The sequence below is a fragment of the Candoia aspera genome, chromosome 6 (assembly GCF_035149785.1).
Source record: "Candoia aspera isolate rCanAsp1 chromosome 6, rCanAsp1.hap2, whole genome shotgun sequence".
NCBI classification, from domain to species: Eukaryota; Metazoa; Chordata; class Lepidosauria; order Squamata; family Boidae; genus Candoia; species Candoia aspera.
The window spans coordinates 16,115,694-16,142,941 of NC_086158.1; the positions used below are offsets into that span (position 1 = coordinate 16,115,694).

Consider the following 27,248-nt stretch of genomic DNA (forward strand, 5'->3'; position numbering starts at 1 on the left):
TCACATTTGTGAATGGTTTTTATCAATGCACACATAAAATGTATATATTTGCACAATCAGAAAAATTAACATCTTCAGTCAGAACACTGTTGATGAAAACAAAGCAGTTCAAGGAAAAAAGGAGAGATCTGTTAAGTCAACGGTTGAAAATGCAAGCAAATAACTAACATTATTGCCTGACAGTTTGACAGGAAACCACTGAATCTGTATTTATAATTTCAGTTTCAGGCTGAAATTCAGTAAATCAGAGGAATGATGTAAAGCCTTAACTTTAAAAATGTTTATAGAACTAAACACACAATGGTCTCCCACGTCAGTCAAATATGTGCAAGAGAGAAAGAGGCTAATCGAGCTCCTTCAAGATTTCAAGGAATTATTTGGTCTTGGTTATCTTTTGTGTGAGATTTTTTCTTCTTAAAACCTACTCTTCCGGTGAACACTCTCTCATGGCAGTGTCAACTCATCAGATACAGTACTCTGTTGTTTCAAGACAGAAAGAGAAGATCAACATTAAGGCATTACACCGAGCTGCACTGTCTGCGCTTGTGAAATCAAAATCAGTTAACTTAAACTTGAATACGTGGAATGTTGGCACAGGAGCTGCCGTGGGCACAGCTGCCAGTCTCGCTGATTCTGTGAAATTTTCCTACCATATATACATTCTGAAATGGCTTTTAATTATACAAATTGAAAACTGGATAAAACTTCCAAATAATAACTAACAGGTAAAATAGGGGGTTGCTTTATTTGTATGTTATGTACAGAATACATTTCTTGTACTATGATGGGGCAGGTCAAGTCAACAGCTATAATCTCTACATTATCCTGTTTTTTCTTTCACCTGCTGGAGATGATGCGTTCCAAACCAGATTGGCAGAACAGACTGGATTTCCTAAGTTGGTTGCACACAGTTGAAGAGAGTCTTAAAATCTACAGCCAAGTCAACAATAATTTGTTGGTCTTAAGAAAAAAAAAGTTATCTTCTTAAATGAAAACTTTCTAAGTAAAGTCTTACAGCTTTAGTAACAGTTAACAGCAGGATGAACTGAAAAATCTGTCATTAAGTACCGATCAAATGAATCTGCTGAGAATAAATTGAGCAAACTCTCAAATTCATTCAGAATTACTGTGTTAAATTACTATTGCAGAAATGTTTACTTACTGAAAACATGCAATCTCTCAAACTATGAAGAGAACTATATTCCTCTATATGTTTGATGACCCATCTAGACAAAATGTCTACTGATTGACAAGCTGTTAAACTTGTGAAGCTTTTATAAGTGTACATTATTTAAAACTGATAACAAGTTATAGTTTTCTTTAGTTTGTAAATCAAATTACGAACTATTTTATAAAGATGTTTGGCTAAGCTGTATACTTCAGCAAATGGGGGAAAACGCTGTCAAAAGAGTGTAGCAGCCAACATAGAAAATCCAATTCTTTCTGCACAATATTCAGTCCCAAATGATAGCTGAATTATGATTGTTCATGTAAAGGCCTAGTTTCTTGTTCCTCCTCTTCATCTTCTTCACAATCCCCTTCATCAGTCTGCTGGTCAAGTTCCTCTTTTGTGATCATTTCAAAATCATTCCCGTTGCCACTACTGTGCTGGGACCGGTCATCCTCCCGCCTGTCACTGTCCGTATCCGAATTCCGCTCTCCTCCAGAACCTTCTGATCCCAAGCTTCCCTGTATGTCAGCTTTGACATCCTCCTCTTCTTTTTTCTCACTATCAGATTTCTCTTCACTGTCAGATTTTGTCTGCTTTTTGGGTTCTAGTCGCTCCTCTTTCTTTGAGTCAGCCTTTGGTCCTTTGTACTCATGTGTGTACAGTGGCCGGAAGGAGTCGATGAAGCCTACGTCAGCGGTCAGGTTGGGTAAGAACCAGAAGTGATGCCTTCCTCCAGTTATCAACCAGATGATAAGGAAGAGGATGCAGCGGGCTGCAAGAAGAAAATGCCCAAATCAATAAGCTGTTTGTAGAATACAGCTGCATTTATAGCAGTACACAGTAAACACCCCAAATGGAAAACAGAAGCAAAATCATTGTAATGTTATTATTTAATCTATTTTTATATTGCTCCCTCTATAAAACATTGCAAAACAGTTTACAAAATACACAATATCAACCTGATAGCTGCCCTTAATTACTTTAAGTATGCTGTCTATAAAGTATCTCATCAGTTTCCCTCCTCCCCCATTGCTTTCATTCCTGGATTTAGAGTAAGAGTTTTCCTGCTTTTACTCCCTATTTCATTGGGCTAAATAATACCAAACAATTAGAATATTCTTTGTGTTCCTATATAGGAGATTACTGCTGGGAAAATTTGGCTTAGCAACTGGAGAAAAGATGATTCCAAGTGCCTGAAAAATGATTTACAGACATTTGAAGAAGAGGGCTTGTTCAAATCTTACTCTGTGTGTGTGTGTGTGTGTGTGTGTACGCATACACACACATATATATACTATTCACCATTCCCCTACATATAAATGATTTCCCATACGGCCTAGATTTTACCATGAGTGAAAAGGGATATTTCTATTTGATAAATAATTAAATGTGTGCTTGACGGAGACATTATTGTTTAAGAAGCCATAAATGTACATAAAACAAAAATAAAGTAGTAAGTTTACTTCTAATTTCAAGAGACATTTTAAAACCACAGATTTTTACCCACCCTATAAACTATGTTTCAAAATACCATCGCTGCTCAATTCTGTAATGTATTGATTTGGTCTATGGTCACAGCATATAGAAAATTTAAATGTGAATGAATAAAAGAGCAAAGATAAAGGGAAAAAAATAAATAAAGGCGTTTCTCTGTATGTGTTAGGGAAAGTTGATCAAGTTATGTTAGTGCAGTTATCAAAGGCTGTTCTTGTCAGACCCAACATCTTCTAATTATGCTTGCAATTCCACAGAATCTCACAACTTACATAGTGATTGTATGGACTGATCTCTCGATAGGAAAGACAAGAGTCCTGCCTGGGGCCAGTCTGAGCATCTGCTGATGCGTGGGGGGGGAGACTGCCTCTAAGTGCCAGGCCTGGCACAGAGGGCAGCTCAGGGAACAGGCACAATTGTCTCAACCCCTGGGTCTGAGCAGAAGCCAAAGTGTTTTTGACAAGGGCTATTATTGAATCTCCACCTTCCAAAGTAGGGCATTAAATCTCACCTCTGGGGCAGAGTGGGTGTTCTGGAGGTACTTGAAACAGGGAGTGTCAACAAAGGCAATACAGTACGGAGGTAAAGATTTGGATCTATCATTTTCTAAGTCTGACCTGAATACTCTCTGGTTGATCTTATCCATGGCTTTTCCTAATCCCAAAATCAGTAGAATATGGCTTGAGAGTCCATAGTAAGCCTGTGGACAGAAACTATTTTTTCTCTATACTGTTAATTATGTAATTTTGCAATAAACCCATGCAAAAGAGAACTAGATTTGGCAATCTTTAGGGGAAGGAAGTCACAGCCTCAAACCATACCCTACATGCCTTCAAAGGACATTCTGAACGTTCGTTAAAATTGCTGTAAAAAACACAGAAAGGTACAGTTTGCTACGGTTTGCTAATGGTTAAAGATCAAAGCCATTCATTTTGTCTGCCTGGGAGGCTAAAGAAAGCTACACCTAATGCGTAAGTATTTAGAATGAAGCCTGATCTCAGAGAAGCGCCATGTTTACTGACTTCTGACTGTTCTATTACCTTCAATGTCTACTTTTATTAATCTGCACACTGCAATATCCTGATCAATAAACAGATTTTTTTTTTAAAAAAAAATCTGTCTCCCCTGCTGTTTTTTCCCCTTACTTTCAGGGTTTCAAGTTTTTTACTTCTAGTTTTACTTTAATGTCAGGTACAGATTCCATATAAATTGATCCACGGTGAATTGTTTTGAGCTCAATGAGTACCCAGCTTGCTGGGGAAGGGGACGACTGGGGAAGGCAGTGGCAAACCACCCCGCTCTATAGTCTGCCAAGAAAACGTCGCAAAAGCGGCGTCCCCGCTAAGGGTCAGACATGACTTGGTGCTTGCACAGGGGACCTTCCACCTCTTCAAATAACATTATTGAAACGAAGCAGATAATTGTTGCAGAACTGTATAGTTAACCCCGACCCCCACACTTGGTTGCATAAAGAGCTACTTCAGGATTATAGATATAGAGCAGAAAACACTATAAATGATGCGAGCCACAGCTCTAGCCTCTCAGCAACGCCAGACCAAACACACTTTCTGCAGTCTAAGTGCAGCTAACTGGCAACAAGAGGAGGGAAGTGTAAATCTTTTTCCTACAGCAGCGGCAATGCTAGGGGAAGATCACTACGCACAGTCCTGAAACAAGTCACTGTTGCAAACCAATCAGAGAACGAGTAGGCAAGGCTTCTCTCCCGGGACTGCTGCACTTAGTTCATCCCACCAGACAGTAAAAGCAACTGAGCATATCGAATTACCTCTTACAGCCCAAAAGAAGCTCACTTGCAGCCAGCTCAATGCTGACATGCAGTGGCCATCTGAGAAATCAGCACGTTGTGCAAACTTTCAAGGGGCTGAAAAGTTGTCAAGCTGGGCCACAGAAGGAGAAACAGAGAAACAAGCCAACACTTACCAACAGCCAGGAGAAGAATGCTTGCCACAAAACAGCCTGCACCTACGCTCAAATAGTAAACCCCCACGCGCATCTCCGCAGGCCAGAGTGGGAATAGGGTTGCAGCTATAACGGCAGTCACTGTTGAAATATATATTATGCATATATATATAAGCATGAGAACTACTGAGCAATTTAAATTTGGTTTTGGAGGTTTAGCTTTCTATCTGATTGGTCATATATATCAAGGATGTTCAGGAACATGCTATGGTGACTGGTTTTGACCTGGTATATCCATTGTATTATTTACTTTTATTTGCAAGGGAAAAAAACCTTAGGGCCTCATAATTGCCTTGAAATGGTAAATGCTGTGTACTTTTCCATTTCAGTGGGACTGGGCCAAGAGGGTATTGTGGAAAAGTGCCCTCGCAGACCCGACAAGACCTCTCCAATGACTAGAAGCAAGAACACCTATCCCATTTTCTGTAATTTTTCCTGGACCTCAGTTCCTATACTTTTGATCCCTAAATTGCTACTTAAAGTCCTGTGAAAAAGCGTTTGCCCTTTTTCAGAAGTTCTGAATCTCTGCATATGTTCACCTCTGAAGATGATCAGAATTTTATCCAGGTCTTACTGATATATAAATAGAGTGAAAAAAATGGCAACCTTGCTTCATTTATTTCCTATGTGAAGTCACCTGACATGCAAGTGCAAAACGTAATTGCCTCCTTAGAGTCAGTAACCGGTTGGGCCATCTTTAGTTGCAATAATTGCAACCAAACACTTCCAGTAATCAGGGATCCATTTCTCACCTAGCTGCGGAGGAATTCTGGCCCATTCTTCTGTGGTGTGCTGCTTCAACTCAATAACGCTGAAGGTTTGTTAGCACGCATTGCTCATTTGTGTCCTGTCCAATATTTCTGAATGATTATTTATTTATTTATGGGCCTTTATGTGTGAGAACTTCACTGTGATGAGGGGAGCCCAACTTTCTGACATTTAAATAGAGCAGGTCTACTTCTGGTTGTTTTTTAATGAAGTACTCACTCAACCGGCCCTAATTATCTCTTTAATTGAACTGACTGATTACTTTGTCACACAAACAGATTGCATTTTGGGTAAGTTTGTTCATGCAATGAATGAAACAAGCATCATGTTTTGGTATGATTTTTTTTCATTCATACACTCTTTATACCTCAGTAGGACCCTTATGAAGCTCTGCAAACATTCTGTTGCAAAGATACACAAAAATTCAGAAAATATGAATGGGAGCAAACACCTTTGCGCAGAAATATATAAATAGCCTATCAGTTCCACCATATCCCATTCCTTTATTTTATAACTGGAACAGAATATATAAAATGGGAAACAATGATCTGGGCCCACCCTTGCCTATGCATAATTTCATTCATATTAATAACATTAACATTCTTTAGAAGCATTAGACACCATATCCCATTAGCGTATTGTGGATGGCAATCATGCAGTCATCTAGCCTTTCTAAGGTTAGGGAACCTCTTTCAAAACTGCCAGGGAGAGAGGGCTTCTGTTGCCCACATCCCATTTCTATATCAACCTTGTGATTACAGACTATAGGTGTAAGGCTTAGACGGAACAATCCTCACCCTTGTCTTTAACATTAAGCAATTCTGGAAAGTGGAAAAGTGGCTCGGCAGACATCTCTGAAGATTATAATGAACTCTGTGATTAGTTTTTCCTAAAATAGCTGTGTTAGATGCTTATGTTAAATTATTATTTATGTACCTACGTAGCTAAACTACTTAATAGAATTCCTCACATCTGAATAATTTGGTGAGAAAAACCCTCGCTACCTTTAGATATTTTTAGTATACCTGTCATCACACTAGAACTCTCTCTCTTGCAAATATTATACATTTGAAAGGAACTAACAACAAAATTGGGGCACACAACTTACTAGGTCTACTATACTAAAATATTCCATTTAACAGATTCAAAACTATATTTCATATTCTAGCATTGATTTGAGACTCTTAAAAAGCTTACTACCAGCTTGTGGAGGGTTTTTCTTTTTTCCTTTACTAGTTCTGGGATCCTGAAGCAGGTGGTACAACATAGTTTTGATGGAATAAGTAAACACTTTAAAAAATGGCCCTTGGGAAAGACACAGATGTGTTAAGAAGCAGACAACTTGTTTATAGGTTTGGATATTTAACTCATTAATGTTCCTTCTTACTCACCAAGTATGAGGCCCATTGCAAATGTTTTAAAATGAACTGGGTCATAGATCCATACATATACCTGAAAGGAGAATGATTATGCAAAAATTAAACCATATCCTGAAAGGTAAAGAGAGCATCTGACAAGGCTGAATAACTTATACTCAAATGGCTTTCTCATAACTTATGAAAAAGCCATTTGGGTATTATATCATTTTCTAGCATTAGTTTTAATAACTTCTAGGTACAGAAGGACACAAGAAAAACTCTACCGGACAAGACCAAATTCCAGTCTAGTCAGATGCTCTGTTTCCCATAGGAAAATTCATTTCAGTGTCACCCAACATACATGAATTATTTGGATTACATAAATCTAACCAGGCTGTAGGAAGCTGATAGAGATTCTGTCCAAACAGGATAAAATTCAAACTAACTAAATCTAAGTTATGCAAACAGCAAACCTCCTCCTTTAGCTTCATATATAGGTGGATTTAAATTGACTCTGATTTTTCAAGAAAGAGACATTATTAATGATAGCATTGATACTCAGTGAAAACATTAACTGGGTGAATTTACAGGAAAGGAACCATAAATTTAAAAAGCCAGTCACTACATATACTGATAATGTGCCTCAATGTCATGCATTGTTCTGCTTGCCCATGCTCAAAAAATAATCATGATGTTCCAGATGTTCTTGGAGCACTTTATAAAGGAAACAACGAATCAAGAAGGGGCAAGATAACAATCTGTAAAATTAGGGGTGCCATATAAAAAATTGAACTTTTCTCCTTTCACAGTATTGGAAGAGCTAGTCAACTGAGCAGAAGTACATTCAAGGCAAAGAAAAATAAATCGAACAAGAAACAGCATACAGTACATTAGACTGGTATCAGATGTACTCATGAAGAATGTCAATTCATATTAATAACAATAGCAGCTAAACATCCAGATTCTGAGACTTTAGACACCTGAATACCAGTTCCAAGAAGTCAAACTGAAAGGTCGCTTCCTCCCTGCCAGTTTCCTCAAATTTATGGAAAACCAAGCTCTGAAGCTGGCAACAACTTTTAGTTAAAACCAGACAGCAACAATTCCTCAAAAATAAAAACTAGTAATTTTTAAGATATAACAGTACACACAGAACATATTTATCAGAAAATTATAAAAACTGAACTGAGCAAGAAACGGGGAAAAAAATACATGCAACTATGAGTATATCCTAAATGAAGAAAATCTGTGAAAATCTGTCACTATAAGAGGTGACCTAGTCTCCAAAACAGGTAAAAGGAATTCCATAGCTTTCCTCTCTGTACTTCTGGGACAGGTGCTATGTCTGTTTTTCAGCCAGCGCTGAAACACTGCACTGTCTCAATATTACTGTTCGCTTAATGAATGCAATTCAAGCTGGAGAGAAAATTCTTTACACAAAGAGAAATTTAGCTAATGCTGATATTGGTGAACTGTAATATACTTCCTAACTGTAAACTTTACCTTAAAAATATAAAAGTAAATTTGAGAGGACATAAATTACATGGTTAATGGGAATTTCAGTGTATTGTTCTAATACACTATTATCTGTCAAAGACTGCACTGCCAATGCCTACAGTACCAACTTCTGCCAAACAGAAATATTATTGTAATGGATCCTTAATATACACCCATTTCCTGCATGTTAGTCTTACTCCTAGAAATATATACAATTATTTACATAGCACATTTATTTATTGGACTTACACCCACTGCAATTAACAGAGACTCTCGACAGTTATGCAATACACACAGCATAAAGACACAATAAAATAAGCACAATTACGCACAGAACAATCTATATCACCTTACATGTATGACATATCCACTTCCCATGGGGTTATGTGTTAAACACAGGGATACATACGAAGTGTGAAAAATCAGTCATAAGAAAGTAAAGAAGAATGCATGATTACTTCATTTATGCACATGATATAGGTATTAGGAGTATGAGTAAACATTTACTGGAAAAACTAATTTTAAGAAGGGGTTTAAAGAAAATGAGATGGCTGCATGCAGGCCTTCTGGAATGCATATGACAGGCTCTTAGTGTGCATATTAGATTTTTTTTGTTGTTGCTAGATAACGAAAATGTAAACATTTTGCTTCAATAGCTGTCTAATGGGTATGCTAAACCGATGGTAGATGTAATATAATTTTAAGAATCTGACAGAATTATTCCTGAAAATGCAACTCTTGAAATATATACATTGATCTGTATTTAGATATGCTTTCATTCACACAGAGAATTCATCTTTATATTTATGGACAAGCAGCCTGCTATAATAGCAACACCTTGAGCAGTGACATGTAGAATGCTGCAACAGATAACAAAGGATCACCAGCAACATTGGTAATCCAGCTCAGCAGCTGTAGCAAATAATTGCCTACTGCTTTTATATTATTATCTATTATCTGTTTTATACAGTATTGTTTATTACCTAGCTGTGTTAACATTCATAGGCTAACCTACGACCCTTGGCCAGAATAAAGAATTTGTTCATTCACACAGAACCATATCTTCCAGTTTCACCTACTGCTTATCAATCTGCTACTAGCACATCAAGAATGAACTAAAGAATTCTCTGTATTTTGTACAGATTTTGAACACCAGTAAATATTAAGCCTTGGTTGATGGAAGCTTGACTTCTGGTGTCAACACAAATAAATTCATGTTTTCTAGGCAACAACGGTTTGCCATCATGGTCTGCCATTGCCTTTTAGGGGAACACTTTCCATCTAGACTACAACCTTGCGGTTTCCTGGAGGTTTCTCGTACAAATTCTGACCAGATCCCACACTGCATAGCTTTTCTGAGATCAGCTAAAGTTAACTAAAGTTTGTGACAGCAAACATTATAGAGTTTCAGAACAGATACCATACCTCATTTCCGTCCAGAAAGACTTGATCCTCATGAGGCTCAAGTTTAAATTTTCTCTTTGTCTCTTTCTTCTTAGGTGTGCCAGGGGTCTCATCCTAAGAATATATATTGGAAACATCAAGAATGAAATAGAGTTTATAAGCGTATCTCTGTTAAGACAAAAGTATTCAAATTATTCTAGAGATATAAAAAGCCCTCCTTCATCTCTTTACTTTCAGTTATTTCTTTGAAAGTGCTAAATTCAGGATAAATACCAGATCAAATCTTTCTTCTAGGACCTTTAAAATTAGATGTCCTTAAATTCATAATTTCCCACTGCATTTCTTCTGTACAGATCAAGAAACTTAATCTTAATTAGAAATAAACACTGGATTTTTACTATGCAATCTTTCAGTAAGAAAGATAGCCACAGATTGTTCTACCCACTGAGTCTTTTTCTTTTCCGCTGTAGAACACAAAATTATACAGTGTGGTGATCTCTTATTACTTTAGTATCTTTATTAACCAAGAACCAAACATCATTCCTTTGAAACAGCATATTGGCTGTATTCACTGCAACAAAATTTGAAGCAGCTCAAATGTTTTGTTCTGACCTAAAAACAGGGCTTTCAAAGCATATGCTTTATGACATGCTTGGGATATTCAGAATGGATGTTTTCTAAGACTGGAGTGCTTGAAACATCACTCAAAACTGCCAAGTTTTGCTCCAAGGTCATGCTGTAAATTTTGTTTCAAACTGAGAACACTCCAAATGACTGTTTCAAACTCATTTTGTCTAACTCTACTATGAATCTCTCAATACCTTACTTCACCAACTACTGTTTACCAAAAAAGAATGATGATTTTGCACTTGATCTAGCACTAGTTAAGCACTGATATAGATCACTTAAAGCAGGGATGGAGAACCTGGAGCCAGCCAGATATCTTGGATCTAGTGTTATCTTTGGAGATATAATATCAGTGATATGAGTATCTTATAAATACTGTAACCAAACTGGTTATGTCAAGACTAGAGCAATTATGTTGCCTGTGTAGATTATCCTTTAATGCAATTTAGGAATTTCAGCTAACACAAAATTCTGCTGCTAATACACTGTAGGGCAGTTGAAGTTTCATTATACTACACCAATTTTTCATAGCTACACTAGCTAACAAGTGTGTACAAAATGTTCCATCACAGAATGCACCACCTCGGAATAGCCTGTTCTAAGTGTTCCTAAAATGGCTCATCCCAAATATAATCAGAAATGGTCTGATGGGTATATAAATAAAATTTTGCACATCCCTATAAGTTAATCATTTGTTTTCAGGATCACAGTGATGATTCAGTGATGCTGAAAATATTTAGAGTTCTAAATAGTATCAATAGAAGAGAATACAGTGTACGTAGCTCAGGGCTGAACCATACAGTCCTTGGTGCTCTCTGAGCTGGGTTGTGTGCTTGCAGATGTTTCATTACCTGACTAGGTAACATCTTCAGTACTAGTGAGTGTGGGGTTGGCTCCCTGTTTGTATACAGTAGTTTGCCCTGCCAGTGTTGGTGGGGGTCTGGTTTTCTCCTTGGTAGTTCCTTGATTAGGGTGTTGTTTTCTGCTAGAGTGTTTGTCTGGTGTAATCCCTGCTTATCTGGGTGTTGGCTACTGGAGAGGATGTGTTCTGATTCCAATAAACAAATATTAATAATCTATACATTTATCTGAAGTTTAAACCAAAAATTGAACTTCATCATCTCTAATGTTTGTCCAATGTTATTTATCATTTCTGATGTTTTCCAAATGTTATTTAAACAGTCAACAGTTTGGGTCCTAGGGTAACTTAATTTAAGGCATTTCACAAAATTAGTTCCCCATAATTTCTCTCTATCATTCACCTTTAATTCAGCCTCCATTAATCAAGAAACCAAAAATACTTTTTCCAGGATATAAGGGCTGTATGGAAGAAAGGATGGAAACTTAACTTTGTATCAATTCCTTAACTCTGTATCAGTTTTACAATTTTTTCCTTAGGATATGCAAAAATGTTCTCTAAACATAGCTTATATTATTTTTAAGGACTTACAATCTTTTACAGCCAGGGATGAAACCATCAGATTAAGAAATAAATATATCAGCAAAGTGCTCTTTAAAACATTAAACTAACTGAATGTTATTTTGATATACAAACAGATTTTATTTACTACTGAAATTGTACTAATAATATTTGTACATTAGATGATCATCAATTTGAAGACAGCATAATACAAATGTTCTCACTACAATAAGGATTAGCAAGTTCTGTGAATGAGAGCCAGTTTGGTGTAGTGGTTAAGGCACCAGGTTAGAAACCAGGAGACTGTGAGTTCTAGTCCCGCCTTAGGCACAAAGCCAGCTGAGTGACCTTGGGCCCGTCACTCTCTCTAAGCCCTAGGAAGCAGGCAAAGGCAACCACTTCCGAAAATGTTTCCAAGAAAACTACAGGGACTTGTCCAGGCAGTCACCAGGAGTCAATGCTGACTCGAAGGCACACATACACAGGTTCCATGAACCTAGCTATGCAGTAGGCAGAAAAAAATCAAGTTAGGAAGTCTAAGTGCATAGATACATATTTAGCCCTGGTTTTATATTTTAGAATTAAGGTTCCATCTCAACTACACAAATTTCTTATAGCATGCCTTGATCTCAGCTAAACGTGGGAAACTGCACTTACCTTCTTGCCATCTTCTTTTTCACCATCCTTCTTTTTTTCTTTTTCTTTTTTAGCCTTTTCTTCTTTTCCATTATCCTTTTTGCTCTTCTTCTCATCTTCCTTTCCACTTTCAGTCTTTCCTTTCTCTTTTTCCTTTTCTTTCTTTATGTCCTTGTCGGGTTTCATTTTCATCACTTTTAGTGCTCGGTGAAAAAACTGTTTCTTTAGAAGTCTTTAAAGAAAATTAAAATTGAATTTTATTTGAGAGATAATGTACATTGGAATTATATGGTATTGTAGCTTTTCAAATACAACTCTGACCAAGCAAATGCCAATTTTTACTCCTATTTCTCTTGGTGGATTCTCTAGAAATATGGCAAAACACACATATCCTTCAAAAAAATTTTTTTAAATCAGTCATTGGGACAGAATTTGGGCTTGGCTCCACACTGGCTCGCTTTTATAAATCATCTTGGAAATATGATTCAGAGAAGATCTAAAAATGTATCTATCTTCCTACAGTTATATATTTAGTACATAACATTCACATTTCCAACTGGTTACTGTTTTACAGTCAATATGTGTGTGTATTATTAATTACATTTATAGGCTGGACAACATTGAAAAATCAGACTCATTTTACAATGGGTCCTATTTTGACAATGTACCCTAACCCAAGAGCAAGGGAATTCCTCATCAGACATGATGATAAGAACTAGTCTCTTCAACACTGTCCTTTATGAACAGCTTATTTTACTTCTACAAGACATAAACATTAAAGTAACGGATTACTGAACACTTTTTTTCAACCAGTATAATCTCTGAAAACTCTGCCTTTGGGATGCAGTTACCAAGTGAAGAGCACCATGTGTGTTATTTCTATTGCAATAACTTTTTTCTAGCTAAACTGAGCATAGTATAATAAAAACACATTTCAATTAGTCTATTTTAACACTCTGGATTAAATTGGCATGCCCACCCAAAGGCGACAGCTGAAGGAGCAAATTTAATAAACCCAACTTTTCCCTTTGGAGTATCTCCAAAAGCTGTCCTAGAGGGTCACGGGGATCCTGAAAATGAAGGCTGGGGGCAGCAGGCAAAAGAAATTGGTTGGAATGACCCTTCTTATCTTATCCAGCATGAACCAGCTCATGTACTAAACTCTGCCTGAGCAATGCCCAATATATTTAGCAATATTCACAACATTTACAATAAGTTTCAAACACCAGGATCCTACCTGTTGCAATAATCCACCACCGACTCTCGAGTTGTAAACAGGGCTTCTTCTCCTTTCTTGGCTTTTGCCCACTTAGAATCCAAAAGGCAGTCCACAGCTTTTGAGGCTGATCGGGGTCGGGTGGGGGAAAGACACACAACTTTCAGAAGAGCACTAAGTAAGAAAAGGTGACTAGTCTTCTAATGTTATTTGATCCTGGTGCATGTGTTGGGTTAGCACTGAGGGGCTGTTGCTTAGACACTGCTATGCTGGGCTAGCAACCCTAAACACAACTTAGAAAATCGGGGTTACTTGTGCAAAGTAAAGGTCTGAATAAAAAACTTTCACTGGTACTGGTTTCAGTCTGAACAGCCTGAAATCTGGGAGCATTTTTATAAATCTGGAGTTGTGAAGAGTTCTCTGCTGATTCCCATGGTATGGACGTTATGACTTTACAGTTCTATTCTTCAGTTGTCAATTCTGAAGGAAAACAGTTCTGGTGGAAGAAATGGGGAGAAGAGAACATTTTGGCACAAGGCATGCCTTCTCCGTGGCAGCCAATTTCCTGTTCCCATTCCATCTATTACCTATTCTAAACTTTAATCTAAAAACAAACAGGTATTCTGGAGTATGTTAAGAAAGCATGCAAGATGCTGGATAGTGAGTTTTCTCTTTTGTTAGAAATTAAAATCTGAATAATTTTAAGACTATGGTACTGCAGGAATGTTTTTAAAACCCTAGAGAGAAGGTAAAAAGTGGTAACCAAAATAATTAGGGAATTAAAACAGCTCCACTATGAGGAAAGACTAGTATTTGTGGCCTTCAATCTTGAACCAAAAGGGAGCGATATCAAAAATACATAAAATCATGACTGGCATGAAAAATGTGTATCAAGGTATTTTTTCCCCTCCCACAATATCAGAAAAGAGTGATCCAGTAAAATAAAAAGTGGGGAGAAAAAGGAAGCATTTATTTACACAAAGGGGATAAAGGATACCTGTAAAAAAAGCAGGTCTATCAAATGTGAACAGAATGTTCTGTATTTGTCTTTCATTCATTTAACACACTATAGGAATTACACACAAGCAGAAGTGCTATATGGAGAGAGACTATTATGTTCAAAGTCTGAACAATTTAACCTAGTTCCATTATATTAAGCTTTTACTGTAGCAAAACTGAAATTTGTTATTACCTATGGTTGTAAAATATGACTGCAGTAAGTTTCTGCATGAAATGAGGAAATGTCTTGTTTCATACCTAGAACAAACCACTGTATTCTGGGATTCTGTCTAAAAGTTCTGAATCATCCATGATTTACCAGAACCAACCCAAGAATCTTTTGGTGGTTCAGGTTTTGGACAAAACAAAATCTGGGCATGAGAAGTAGGGAAAGGCTATCAACCTTCTCCCAACAAAAAAACAGATGTGAAAGTAGATCCAAGCAGGCATTTAAAAACATACATCTCTATTAAATATACATTTACTGTAAACAGTAACAACAACTAATGAACCTGTTACAAAAGAATTCCAGCTACTGCTCTGTATCAAATGCGAGCCCTATTTATAGTGAAATCAAGATTTAAATTCTTCTGCCTTTTTCTCCCACCTGTGAAATGCAATGAGCCCGAAGCAACTCTCTTTTGGGCGGCAGGAACATTTCCACCTCTCCTTTGTCTTGATAATCGACTAGCCTGGTTTCCAGCTGTTTGCTTCTGGCTTTGTGAGCTGGAGTGTGTCTCCCCACTGCCCTCAGCAGCTTTCAGTCTGACACATAGACCACTGCATCTACCTTCAATTTTCCCAATGCCTTCCCTTTTCTCTTTGTCTTCAGCTTCTGCCTATGTCTCAGCACAGCACGCTTCACCAGCCCTTCTGCCTTATATAGCCATTCTTCCTTTCTCTCATTTTCACCACCAATGTTTCAGTGCATCAAATTTCATCAGCCTGGCTGACCCTGACCTTCCTAGTGTCACCTTCTTCCCGACAGCCACTGTCAATTCCTTGTGTGGCACATCCCCTAAGGCAGTGTTTCTCAACCTTGAGAACTTCAAGATGTGTGGACTTCAACTCTGGCTGGAGAATTCTGGAGTTGAAGTCCACCCATCTTAAAGTTCCCAGGGTTGAGAAACACTGCCCTAAGGTGGCCATTCTCCAATCTTATCAGCTGCTGATATCCTTGGCTTTTTCCCATCTCCCACACAACCATTTCTTTCAAAACAAAATGGTGCTGTTTTGCCTCTTGAACGCAACTAGTCACTGTTTGATAAAGAATGTTGGATTAGATGGGCCATTGGTCCAACAGGCTGGTTTTTCTAAATATAATTTTTATTGAAGAAATTTTTAACAAGATAAAACAATACAAATATTAGAAAAGAAACAAAGGTAATAAGGAAGAATAGTGAATAAGTAAGAAAGAACATAGAAAAAGAAAAAGAATGGAATGATTATAAAGAAGCAGCTTCCGATCTTTTTGACAGCAGTTATAAATGCATTTATATTTCACCCTCTCTCTCTAAGGTTACATCGTGGCCCAACAGGCTGTTTTAATGTTCTTTGAAAGAACCTGGTGGTTACAAAAAATTCTTGAAAACTAATGAAAACCTCTACTTCCTAAGTGACAGCTAGCCGTAATATGATGGTTCACAGAATTTGCTCTACAAGAGGATACTGTGAGCCTAATCTTAACTGAGAGAGAAGCCAAATTCAATGGACTATCTTCACTTAAGTTGTATGGATGACACATTTAAATAAAATATATCTGATATCCAATATTGCTGCATGTCACATCAACTTTTTAAAAATTATCCAATAGCTGCACAGAAAATGATCAAAAACTATACCAAGAAGAAAACACCTATCAAATTATTGTTTGTTTTTAAAGCATAGTTTATACATTATTTTAAGATCACAATGCCAAGAGTTTTAGAAACATAATAGTGTAATTCTGCATATGTATAACAAGTTCCACAGTGTTCAGTGGGGATTATTTCCTCATAGCTTTGCTCCTGATACTCAATTACAGAATCCCTTATATAGTACAACTACTGATAATGAGATAGCTTCATTATTTGGATAAATGTAATAATCAACTTACCAATGAAATAATCAACTCTGTGACCCATCATGTTGGTAGACTTGGTCGGACAGTTGAAACGCAGGTATTTAGCAACAGCCTTCTCTTCTTTGAATGGTTCTCCCACTTCCTATAAAAAAATACAGACATATGCTACAGTAGCACATTTTCATTTGAATTCAAAATTTATAAGATTTCTTGCTAATTTTCATAGACTTCATCTATCTATTTAATATAATTGGTTGGTAAATGCTGGTTAAGATTGATTGAGAAAGCAAAGGCTTTGAGCTTGTCAATCAACTACCATGCCATTACTTTAGGCATTCAATTGTCTCTGAAGCCCAAATATATTCTCTGATTCAATGTATCCTTAAGATACTGTACATCCTTAAGTCTCTTTCCTGTTCTGGCAAATGCATAGTTCTTTGTTCCTCCTCTGTGGGGTCTAAGCTGTGAAACTGCAGAACCAGACTTTTCTATTATGGGCTAAATAGCGAAATTCACACTGTGGAATGATGCATCTATTTGGACTCAACTGCCATTGTTTGATCTTCAGATAGAAAAAGCTATTTCAAAGTGTTGCCAGGTATTGTGTATGTTTTAATTGCCACAGATTTCAATTCAGTTATGAATTCTTTATCTGGCTGCCTTTTTTTTTAATGAATGCTTTAAGAGTTATATGTGCTTTGTTTATATTTTAATTTATTATTGCAATTTTGATCTATAAATCATTTCACTGCAGTCTAGAAATATCGAATGAATGAATGAATGAATGAATGAATGAATGCATTTTAGTAAAAAAGCAAACTGGAAGCTAAGTACATTTCATATAAACAGTTATGGTTAAAATACCACATTCTAAAACAATAGCATTGATTTTTTTCTCTTATTTTTCCTCATTTCACATTAAAAGGACAGTAAAATAGCAAGTAACTGAATGGTAAAAACATGTAAACAAATCTTGCTTAATTAAATGGCAAGATGATAAAGACACACAGAAATCCTGTTAAAAAGTATCTTCTACCTTCTAAAGGAAAGAAAAATAATGTGAAACAAGTTTATTGGTGATAGTTACTTCTCTCTCTTTGTAAGCTGATAGCAGTCCTTTTAATATCATATAGTACTATTATATAAGGACATGAATTCCATACATTATATTTAACTAGTCAAATTGTTTTTCAAAATTCAGCTTCAACACATAAACATTACCTGTTAGTCAATGAATTAAAAATTGAAGGAAACACCTCCCCTCCATTACTTCTTTAACATAGAACAAACCATGCAAGAGATGTTAGCCTCAGCAAGCATTATGGAGGATTTGGGAGGTAAATAATTTACTGAGCAGCTTTATTCCACAAGCTATTTCCAATTCTATTGTAAATATCTGATGATGTGAACAGTGCTAAAAGGGAATCTGATGAAACCTCTGGGCTAAATATTCTAGAAAGCTGTTAAATTTGTTTTATATAAAAATAAGAATACAGCTGAAGAATACTGAATTATCTAGAAAAAAACCCACTTTGTTTATATAAACACTTCATCGGTTATTTCTGCTGAAACCAGCAGGACTGATATATTTTGTGATTATTACTGAAACAGCAGTATAAATGTAAATGGCACTTACTTATAAAAAATTTAAAAATGGCAGGTCTTGCCTCAAGTAGCTTGTAATCTAAATTTCTACAATAGTAAGATGACAGAGGGATGAAGGAAGATGTAGTGAAACATTAAGAAAAAATAATCTGTACAAATTTAATCACTTATACTTTCACTTCCCCCTATCTTGACTGATGGACCTTTTTTTGTATGGAATAGTCTTCCAGCATATAGGTCTCATATTTTAAATAGATTTCTATGTCAGTGAGAATTAGGTATTTCTTTTTAGTAAGACATAATGTCTAATTAAGACTGAATCAGTTATATCAAAAAACCAACCAACCAACCCTACATAAGCAATTCAAAAGCAAACTTCCACCACTGCTTTAAATACACTTTTCACAAAACTAGTAACAGCTGGCAGAGATGAGATGAGATATTTGGCATTTGATCTGCAGGTAAACAGTGCTCCCATTTAGAGTTCTGACTACACATTTACACGGTTTGGAAACACTCAAGAATAAAAATCTGCAAGAGAATCCACCTACTGGATCGTATGACATGCCAGCTTCAATTAAGACCCAACGCTCCCCACCACACAAAATTACTGACCAGCTCATTTTGACACAGATCAGAAGGAAGCTGTGGAATGCACAGGGGTGTATCTTCAGGACCTTCGTCTTCAAATTCCCACATGAAGCCTTTGCGCAGAAGTGAATCCGTGGAAGAAAATGAACACGTCCTGTATAAATGCTATTATACCTTACAGCTGCAGAATAGGTAATGATAGTACTAGCTGACTAGCAAACTAAACCTTTCACTGTGCAAGCCAGCACTGATAAGGAAATACTGTTATGTAAAATAGGAAGGAGTGTTATCATATCTTAACATCCTTTTTTTTTTGGTTAGAGGATTGTTTAGGAATGGTGTAACAGGAAAGGATTATAAAAAAAAAAACGTGATCTAGTTAATGTACAGCCTTGGAAGGTTTGAAGACTTAATTGCCATTTATTTCATATATCTGAAAGTGGATGAATCTCCTGCAAGTGCACCAGCCTTCAGGTTCCATCTTGCTGCTTTGCTTCGCTCTGGAGGAAGGCCACCTCTGCTTCCAGGTCCCCTGCCCGCCCTGCCTCCCATCGGAATACCATTCCCATCCAGAAGGTGTTGCTTTCTGTTCAGGGGGTTCCTTTTTAAGGAGATGGTATACTGACTCTTCTGATTGTCCCAGGCAGAGGCATCCACAGGGGGCTGGTCAAGGCCAAGCAAAAGCAGAGCAGCTGGGAGTACCCTGCCACGGCTGGGCCTCCCGCTAGAGCACACAGACTGGAGCCTTGGCAGACTATGATCAGCTCTTTCTTCCCTGCTCTATCAGGACAAGTGGACTGTCAGTCTGTTCAGGCAGAGCAGTGCGAAAAGCCTGGAGCGTGGCCTCATAGGACTCCAGCTTTGGCCACCAACCTAAAATTTGCAATCCTCTGGGAACTGCAACCCATAGTTTGAGGAGAACTGGATAGAGGACCGCCACCCCAAGTATCTGCCATCTGAAACGGCAGTCTCATGCTGCTTTATGAAGCTGCTTCACACTGCCCCATGGCAGGTTGCTCCTGCCAATAGCTGTTCACCAGAAGAGCTTCTATTTCTTTCAGAGTAAGCAGTCTGAAAGGTTATCTTTCTTATATATATTTAATAATATAAACATATCATAAAAATAAAAATAAAATAAAGGATAAGTAATGATTTGTTTTTTATGATTGTACCATACACATACTAATAAGGAGATTAAGTCCCAGTAGTCGGAAGTGGGCAAAGTTGAAGCAGGATTCTTTGACAGATCACCTGAAAACAACTAGGAATTCAAAATGGCTGATGAATCACTAAATTATTTAGAAACACTATACAACATACTGATACCAATTACTCAACAATTAAAGAAGTGCAATGGATTGTTGAACTCCACATATTTCTGCACATTGAATAGAAATGCTGCGTCTCAAAAGGAATGCATAGAGTAATCAGTATAACTATGGTGTGCACAATCTAATGAAGCAACAGGGACAAATTTTCTAGCATCCCAGTCTGTGCGTACTTCCCAATTCTCTTCAGGACTAGCCTCAGCAGCTCCATGTATGCAAAAGGCATGAATACAAAGATTTGCAAATGCTGAGCTCTGCATTGGCTCTGCAGGGATTTTAAAGCTCCTCCCTGCACAGAAGCCCCCTCCCACATAAAGTGTGTCTGCATCAATGAGGATTGATATGAAATGGACTGATAGGAAATACATTATCAATTTTATCAGAAAATTGAGATCCCCTTCATTCTTTCTGAAATGTGGGCCTTTTCTCAACTCTCCCCTGCCACATACACTAAAGGTATATTACATATACATATAGGCACATAAACATAAAACGTACGCTGAAAGCATAAGGTGCAACAGATGCAAAGACAATTAATATATTATTATATGTTTGTTGATAAATGTTCAGTAGTGAACATTATCCAGTATTCACAAAATCCAGTATTTGGATTTTTTTTCAGTATCCAGACAGACTATTTGTAAAAAAAAAATTTTTCATGGAAAGGCTTTCAAATCTTCCTGTAGGCACTCTTCATTTCCTGCCTTATACATTCTTTAAGTGAACTGGTATTTGTAGAGAACAGCACAGAATACTCATAATATCCAGAATATTATCCTATATTCCATGAGATCTAATGAAGCTGTTTGGCACAAGCTAATTTTTTGAATGTGAACCTATTTGAAAATATAATTATAAGTATTGGATATAACTCATATTCAGGTGGTCAAAACTAAACAGTGGTGCAATGATTGTGAATTTGCTTAGAAGCAAGCCTCACTGTGTCTAATAGAATTTGGTCTGAGCAAACAGAACCAGACTGCTTCTGATATGGAGACACAAATACATGAACATATGTGAGTAACAGGATCTAGTTTTCTAATGTTTCTCTACATAAATCTATGAAAGTATTTTTTAATATTCAAATTAAAGTAACAATATATTATTTTCCATTTCTACATGCTAACAATATTTGAAAAATCACATCTATCCCTATATAAAATTTGAAATTTTGTAGATTCTCCTAGATTTTAGCTTTTGTGCCTTACAATACGTTATCGCCCTTATTACCAATACCTTGATTTCACGTGTAAAGTATTTACAGTATTGGCCAGCTTTAAATAATGACTGCATATGCCTTGTCATATATTGCATAGTCATTCCTCCTGCAAGATATATTTTGCAGGTGCTGGGCTAATTTTCTTCTTTAAATATATTAGGTTTGATATGTCAAATAATATTCTTTCTTTTCAAGAGTACTTTTTTTCTACATTTCCTCATTTATTGTCAGGGGAATTGGCAAAGAAACCATGCTAAATTGGATTTGCAACTCTAGTTTCTTTATTGTTCTTGCCACAGACAGAATCTTGCCAGACTAAAGGTCTCCTAACTGATCTAAAAGGAAAAATACTCTTGGAAATCTAGGGAGGGGCTAGACTTTCTTCCTCGCCCCCCCCCCCCATGCTCTCCAAGCTGTGAGAACATTTATCAGCCTGGAATGCACTCCCTTCTCCCCCAGCTCTAAGCTCCATCACATCTATTTTTTCTAACGTTATTTGTCATTTCAGTGTTTTGCCCTGATTATCATATAGTACTTCTGGATTAGCACCAAATAAAAAGGGTGAATTGGAATCCTACAGTAAAAACACCAACACTGCTATCTAGATTGTCTAACTCAAGCTGGTGCTTCAAGACAATCTTTTAAAGCAATAAAAACTTTTTCTCTGAATTGTCTAAGTCTCATTATCTTAGACATTTAAACATAAATCTGTTAAAAACAAGTCAACTGCATATCTTGCATTTATCTGATTTTATCTGGACTTCATGATTTTTTTTTATTCTTGAAAGAATGTAATGTATGACTTAAATGATATTTGAGTCAAATAACAAGTCATTGAAGTCCAGCTCCTTCAAGAACTCTAATTAATTTCACTACATGAAGAATTAGAAGCAAAAATATCTCTGAGAACAGATTGTGCTTGTTGGCTTCTAGCATGGATAAATGCGTTAAACTGACCTAATCTTTTTTTTTAAGTGCCTTTAGAGAAAATACAAGAATAACTGTATCATACTACACTGCTTGAAACTGGTTAAATGGCTGCTTTCTGTTGCTAAACGAAACAAGCCATGGTACTTGTCAGCCACCTGATCTTCATCAACCCAATCCCCCAAAATTCCACACTGATCTATCAAACTTTTTAATCAGCTGGGATCCATTTGTATTTTGATTATTTGTTAGTTAACTGACCAGCATCTACCTAAAGAAGTACCAGTGGTTGATTAAACAGCAAAGACTTTTTCATTTGTAAGATGGTCAGCTTCCTCTTATATAATTGATTATCTCAGATAGGATATTATATAAAAAGGAATGTAGCATTTTTTAAATTACCAAATTTTAAAACTTTAAGGATCTCTGAAAGGTTCCTAAAGAAACCTGAGATGTAAGCTTAACCTGATGCATGTGTTCTGTAGCATTGTGCTGAATTTTGTTCATGGATGTTTTATTAAAAATAGCACTTGACTGGAGGGACATTGATCCTAAAGTAAGAGTAATTCTATTTTAATGGAGTGGAATGATAAGAAATTATATACTGCATACCTAAAACCTCATTTTAACATATCATTTACACTGAGTAATGACATTATTACACAAATGACATGAATTGTAGAAGGAATTTGGTCCACTGCACGTGAAGCACTAATGTCTGGCAAAACAAGATTCTACTGTATATAGACAGATATGGGGGTAGGGTGGAAGCAGAAAAAATTCAAGATAAAAACTGTTGGAAAAATGTATTATAAAACATTTGTCAGATGAGACACATTTTAACATTAAGATGTGAAAGAAACTGGTCTATATTTGGAAATATATCAACAAAATATATCAATATATCAATGAGGAAAGGATAGAGAAGATTTACTTAATAGAAAAAATGCTTCAGTTTTTAAGAAGTAAAAGCACTTCAGATTCAGAAAATGAGACTGATTAGACAATGTTTTTTTTTTTCATTTCTCTCTGAAAATTAGCCCTTACTACATCTGTTCAGAATATCTCACTTTCTTCATTTTATTGCAATGCTCATGGTTCCTTCTGTTTTCAGTATTAACTTTCTGCCTGCCTGTTTTTCCAACAGGCAAAAATGAAGAGATGCTATATTCCTTAAACTTCAACAGCTTACAGCTTCATTTTAATAAAAGTTTTAAACATTTTATAGTAAAACAAATAACTCTATAATTGTCTGAATAATCAATAAACTTTATATGCCAAACATAGATGTTTTTGGAAGAATAAATCAAGTTTTATATATAGTACATAAAGTAATGAAATATTATATCTATTTCCATTTTTTCCAAAACTATTCTTTTTCCCCAAACAGAAAAAAACTTTCCATTATTCCAAAATTTCTAGGTATTTTACTTCTCTACACAGAGGTAAAAGATTGTGCTATGTTCTTTCTTTGTAAATCAGGAACTTCTATTATTGCCTGAAAGTTATAAATGGCTGAATAAAGGACTAACACATTATGAATTTTTCAACATGTTAATTACTATATAGATATTAACATTTAGAAGATAGTACAATTTTTTAAAACAATCCATTTCAGGAATTTTTGCTTATGTAGTCTTTAATTTCAGGGAGATTCTACAAGTCCTGGTCTCCAGAATATCTGAAATAACGTTTGTCTATAATTTATGGAGTGGGTATGTATATATGTATGAATGTATTTTATATAGCTTCCCATCTTGCAAATGTGACTCGGGGAGGCTAACAAAATTTAAAAATCATACAAACTAAATAATAACCAAAACCAAAAATAATGCAACCATGGAAACCAGCAATTGATTCATTGGGCTCAGCTAACCTCCTGACACCCATGCCTGGGAAAATAGCCATACTTTAAGGGCTTTCTGAGAAGCCAACAGGGTCATGTTCTACAGGATCAGCGCTGTGACAGAAAAGAACACCTCATGGGTCCTGTGAGATGACGTTCTCTAATTTCAGATGTATGGAAATGAAGACCACAAAATTCTTAATCCAATTCTTAATAATCTAAACATGCTTGATCTTTAACAAAAGAGTGTATAAGAGAGATGCATGTTCCCTGTTTTATTATTTTCCTACTAGTTTTTTTATTAGTACTTCTTTGCTACAATGCTCAAATCAAGAAACAATAGCATTTACAAATGTATGGAGAGCAGAAACTAAGCAGATTTAGAATCACAATTTATAGGTAGTTTGGGACTTTTGGAATTTTGCAACGTATGGCTAGTACTGTTCAGGTACATTAGAAAAAAGGTCAATGCCAAAAGAGAGGAGGGGTATATTGTTCATACTTACATGAGTTTATTCACAATCCTCTAAAACATGGCTTAGAGAACTGCAGCCTTACTCATGAAGTTAACAAGAAACAAGTTTGTTGAGATCATTTCCAATTATATTTCCCAAGTATTTATTAGCATATTTGCTACAACCATGTATACATAATACATACCTACAGCATATTACTATATTCTGATATAATATTCTAGATGTTGCCAAAGGTTAATGTGTATTGCTAACTTATATATAAACATGACTGAACACATAAGATAATATTCTCAACATCTGGCACACTTTCCATTTGAATCACATATGGGAAAAACACTGAAGTGTTTTAATTTTACCTGTTCAGCAGATGGCATTCTGCTTTAAATTTTCTTATTAAACTAAATACATACATACATAAGAGTCCTTTAAAGATGCAAAATGTATTCCATACACTACTTAAAAACACATACATATGTGACATTCATAGCATGTTCATGTTATGCATCATATGGCAGCAGGCTTTACAGCACTGGATTTGAACTAAGAAAAACACCTGCTTTGCCCCTCTCACAAACTAAAAATAATTACTGCAAGTGATGCAGGAAAAATCACTCATTTATGTGTAGTCAATACATCAAGGAAGAATTGTTCTCTGTACAAGTACATGTGAGGATGTACATGAATGTAAGGAAAATTCAGGAGATTGAAAATAGGAGGAGGAAGGAATATTTGGTATGTTCGCCGCCTTGAGTTATTTATGAAAATAATAAAGCCAGGATAGAAAATAAATAAAATAAATAATAAAATATTGGACATAAGGTAGGCTGAAATCTCCATCCAGCTGTAAAGCTCCATGGGCAGCTCTGGGTCAGCCTCCACCTTTCAGCCTTACATGTATCATACAGCTGTTGACAGGATAAATTGGGGGTGAGGAGAGAGAACCATAAATGTCCCTTGATAAGCTTCTGAGATTTTGGAAAGGTTTTACATACAATACTGGAATAACAGTGCATTTAATCATGCATGCTAGGATGAGTAGGATTAAGAAGAGCTGATAAATGGTTATTTGAGTGCACACAGAATCTAGATAATGAATAAAACCCAGATGGATGGTGCTCAACAAAAAAAATTAAAAATCTCTCAGTAATAATTATGACCGGCAATCCTGCATCACTATAATGTGGATGAAGACTGCCGACTGAGGAATTCCCTGGAGGTTTGGAGAAAACATTTAGCGGTGGAGTATGAGGTGAGGACTTCTCGTCATGGTGCAAAAAGGAGACGCCGCCTGAAGGCAGGTAAGTAGGAGGAGAAGGTGCAAACAGATATTACAGGTGGAAACAGGGAGGATGTTTACCTTATTAGCAGGGGGAGTTCGAGAAAGGGCTTTGGATTGTTAGGAGGACACTCGAGAAAAACTGGTGTTTGTGCACGGGAGAATGACGAGAGGCAAAGGGGAGGCAACAGCAGGAAGAGGAGGGAAAGGGCTTCTCGCGGGAGGGCATCAGAGGGCACCCGATGGGCATCGGGGGCTGACCGTGCGGGGCTCGCGAGAGATGGGGCCCGCAGAAGAGGGCGTCGAGCTCGGGGGTCGCGGTGAGGCGCCTGCCGGGCTCGCGGCGAGTGATGGATGTTGGGGGGCGCCCGTCGCAGCTGGGCGGGGGCGGCGGCGCTCAGTCCGGGGCCGCGAGAAGCGGGAACTGAGGGGCCACGATCTTCCCCGGACGCGGCCGGCCCTGTGAGGACAGAAGAGGGGACTGGAAGAGTCGCAGAAATAGCAGGAGAGATGCTGACGGGCGGCGACGGCGGGGCATGGTGACGGGGCGGCGGGGGGGTGGGGGAGAGAAGAGGGAAGTTAATCCCGCAAGCGGTTGCGAAAGGAGGGAGGAGATAAACTAGCGCGGTACCTGGATCCGCTTCCTGTGTCTCCTCCGCTCCGCCATGTTGTCCCCGTCTGGTCTCCTGGTGACGTGGGCTGAGCCGGAAAGCGGGGAGGGGGAGACGGAGGAAGGGAGTCGGAGCGGGCGCCAGCCAGCGGGCTCGCGAGGGGCGGCAACCTCGCGAGAGGCCGCGCGAGCCATTAGGTAACGTGGAGGCGGGGCGGGAGCGCGGTCCGGCCGATGGGCTTCCCTCTGTTCCGTTTTTTCCCAAGGAAAGGGGTTGTCGGCTCAGCGTGCGCGCGCGAACCGGCACGCCGTCTAGACGCTGGTGATTTATGCAAGCCCGGGATTGAGGCGCACTCTGTGCGAACAAAAGATCCTCTGTGAGTGGGCACAAAGCACCCCCATTCTGAAAACGTAACCCAGAGTATTCGAGCCAGCCCCTCCCAAATAACGCTGAAAGCCCGTTCTCCCCAGGCTGCTCTCCCTGAGATCGGTTAGCCCTCCAAATCCCAGCCTGGTCCTAGTTGGGATGACCTTCACGCATCTGGAAGGCACCAAGCGGGAGGAAGCTGCCACAAAGGCGGACCCGACGTTTGTTTCTGAGGGTGTGAAGAGAGCCAGGGGCTTGTGACTAAGGCGCTGGCAGACGAAGCAAATCAAAATGTATTTGTATTTCCCTAAATCCATCTAGATCTACCCCACGGGCCAGCTTCCAAAGTGATGATGATTTGGTTTGCATAT

At 37.5% G+C, this 27,248-nt stretch overlaps 1 protein-coding gene across 3 annotated transcripts; it reads right to left on the reverse strand.

Moving 5' to 3' along the window:
- Nucleotides 1–26,638, reverse strand: SEC62 (SEC62 homolog, preprotein translocation factor). 3 transcript variants are annotated; one of them, XM_063306460.1, is made up of 9 exons: nucleotides 26,532–26,584; nucleotides 18,269–18,324; nucleotides 16,666–16,774; nucleotides 13,593–13,698; nucleotides 12,377–12,587; nucleotides 9,694–9,786; nucleotides 6,805–6,865; nucleotides 4,607–4,726; nucleotides 1–1,943 (listed from the first exon to the last, which is right to left on the reverse strand). In XM_063306460.1, exons 3-9 carry the CDS (start codon nucleotides 16,694–16,696, stop codon nucleotides 1,477–1,479), a joined length of 1,089 nt encoding a protein of 362 aa, XP_063162530.1. In that variant the 5' UTR covers nucleotides 16,697–16,774; nucleotides 18,269–18,324; nucleotides 26,532–26,584; the 3' UTR covers nucleotides 1–1,476. The 3 variants fall into 3 exon arrangements, with proteins under 3 accessions (XP_063162530.1, XP_063162531.1, XP_063162529.1); XM_063306461.1 differs by lacking the exon at nucleotides 26,532–26,584 and adding an exon at nucleotides 18,853–19,131; XM_063306459.1 differs by lacking the exon at nucleotides 18,269–18,324 and having other exon boundaries at nucleotides 26,532–26,638.
- Nucleotides 26,639–27,248: the final 610 nt, after the last annotated feature.